At 37.0% G+C, this 1,483-nt stretch overlaps 1 protein-coding gene across 1 annotated transcript; it reads right to left on the bottom strand.

Moving 5' to 3' along the window:
* Positions 1-120: 120 nt before the first annotated feature.
* LOC119346097 (myosin-6-like) lies at positions 121-1,292 on the bottom strand (the record flags this gene model as incomplete). The annotated part of the gene is made up of 6 exons (XM_037615810.1): positions 121-267; positions 417-587; positions 678-731; positions 813-842; positions 939-1,041; positions 1,153-1,292. Coding segments are annotated over 6 exons (645 nt in total), but the record flags the coding sequence as incomplete, so codon positions are not given.
* Positions 1,293-1,483: the final 191 nt, after the last annotated feature.

The raw sequence follows: 1,483 nt of genomic DNA, 5'->3' as shown, positions 1-1,483 counted from the left end.
AAAAAAAAGGATGATTATTCGTTCTCTTTCTTTTTTTTTGTTTCTCGTTCCCTCTTTTGGCTTTTCTGGTTCTCCTTATGCGTGTTCAAGAAAATAAAAGGATATATATATATAACATACCATCCTCCCAAGGAAAGACGTCTGAGTCGTTGTTCTTTTCAGTGGTGTTGTTACAGTGCCAGCAGGTTTCAGACTCTTTTGCAGTATAATCAACAATGATGATGCATTTGATAGCCAGTATGCAAGATCGGGGTTGCTGTCTTGTTTCTGTGATACAAATTTTGCAGATTTTTAGAAGGGCAACATAAATCGAATAAGCCAGACAGGATCACGCTATGATGAAGATAATCAAGTAAATCATAGAATCAAACCAAACACAATAATTGGTTAAGTGTTGGAACACTAGCAAGAAATACCTGCATTCCTGAAGCAAAAATCTGAATAATCCGATCAAAAACATTTGTCTTTTCTGCCTCGAAAGTTCTCCAATGAAGAAGACATTTGTATATCGTTATTGCAGCAACTGGTTTTCCATCGCTAAATCCAATGTTTTCGTTAACACAGTTTATAAGTGCTTCAACACTCTCCTGCAATGAAAAGGTGGAGCCATAGTTTAATTTGTTTTCTAATGACTTCATTAACTGCTTTAATTATCGAACATCAGCCCAAGTAAGTACTTGGTGTCTCTCAATTAAAGATCTCCGTCCGAATTCCATAGGTGTGGGTGGTGACTGCAGGGATGATTATATTAGATTCAATCATGAAAAATAAATCTAAAGAGTTATTAACAAGCAGTGTAAGATATTCCAAACCTGTTGTTCGTCTGCAGGTACACTCAAATTCTGCACAGTTGCAAACACTCCGAAGCATAAGAATACTTTCATGTGAGTGTGCACACAAGAGAGAGAGAGAGAGAGAGAGAGAGAGAGAGAGATTACAGATTTTTTATGCATGTTAAGCAAAGGATCAGGTCTTGGTCTCGCAGCATGTTGTCGGAGATTAATGATCTCTGCTTCTGCACTAGCCAACTTCTCTCGAAGGCTGGTCATGGAAATAATTGCAATCGTTTAACATAAGATGGCTTGGTTAATAAAGGATAGAAGCATTTACCAGCATCACGAGTTTATATCAAATACAACATGAAAGAAGAACCTTAGAAATGCATTCTTTAGTTGATTTAGCTGTGACTCTGCCTCTGTAGCTTTCTTCATAGACTCTTCTCTGACTTGGTCTTGTTCTTGAAACCTCTCTTCCGTTTCCTCTATTTTTGTCTCAAGAGAGCTCACCAGTGTCTGCAAGTCAAAAGTTTATCACTCCATTACTCCACTAGGGGTACAAAAAATAATAATTGGATAGCAAGTGTATTCATGCTATGCACACCCTCCTATGATTAGCCATTTAATAGCAAATGATTTAACCAATGAATACTTCTATTTGAACATCGAAGCTACCAGACTAATCAAAATCTAAGATGTTCAATAAC

This window comes from Triticum dicoccoides, unplaced genomic scaffold (assembly GCF_002162155.2).
Source record: "Triticum dicoccoides isolate Atlit2015 ecotype Zavitan unplaced genomic scaffold, WEW_v2.0 scaffold39319, whole genome shotgun sequence".
NCBI classification, from domain to species: domain Eukaryota; kingdom Viridiplantae; phylum Streptophyta; class Magnoliopsida; order Poales; family Poaceae; genus Triticum; species Triticum dicoccoides.
This window is presented reverse-complemented; position numbering and strand designations above follow the sequence as displayed.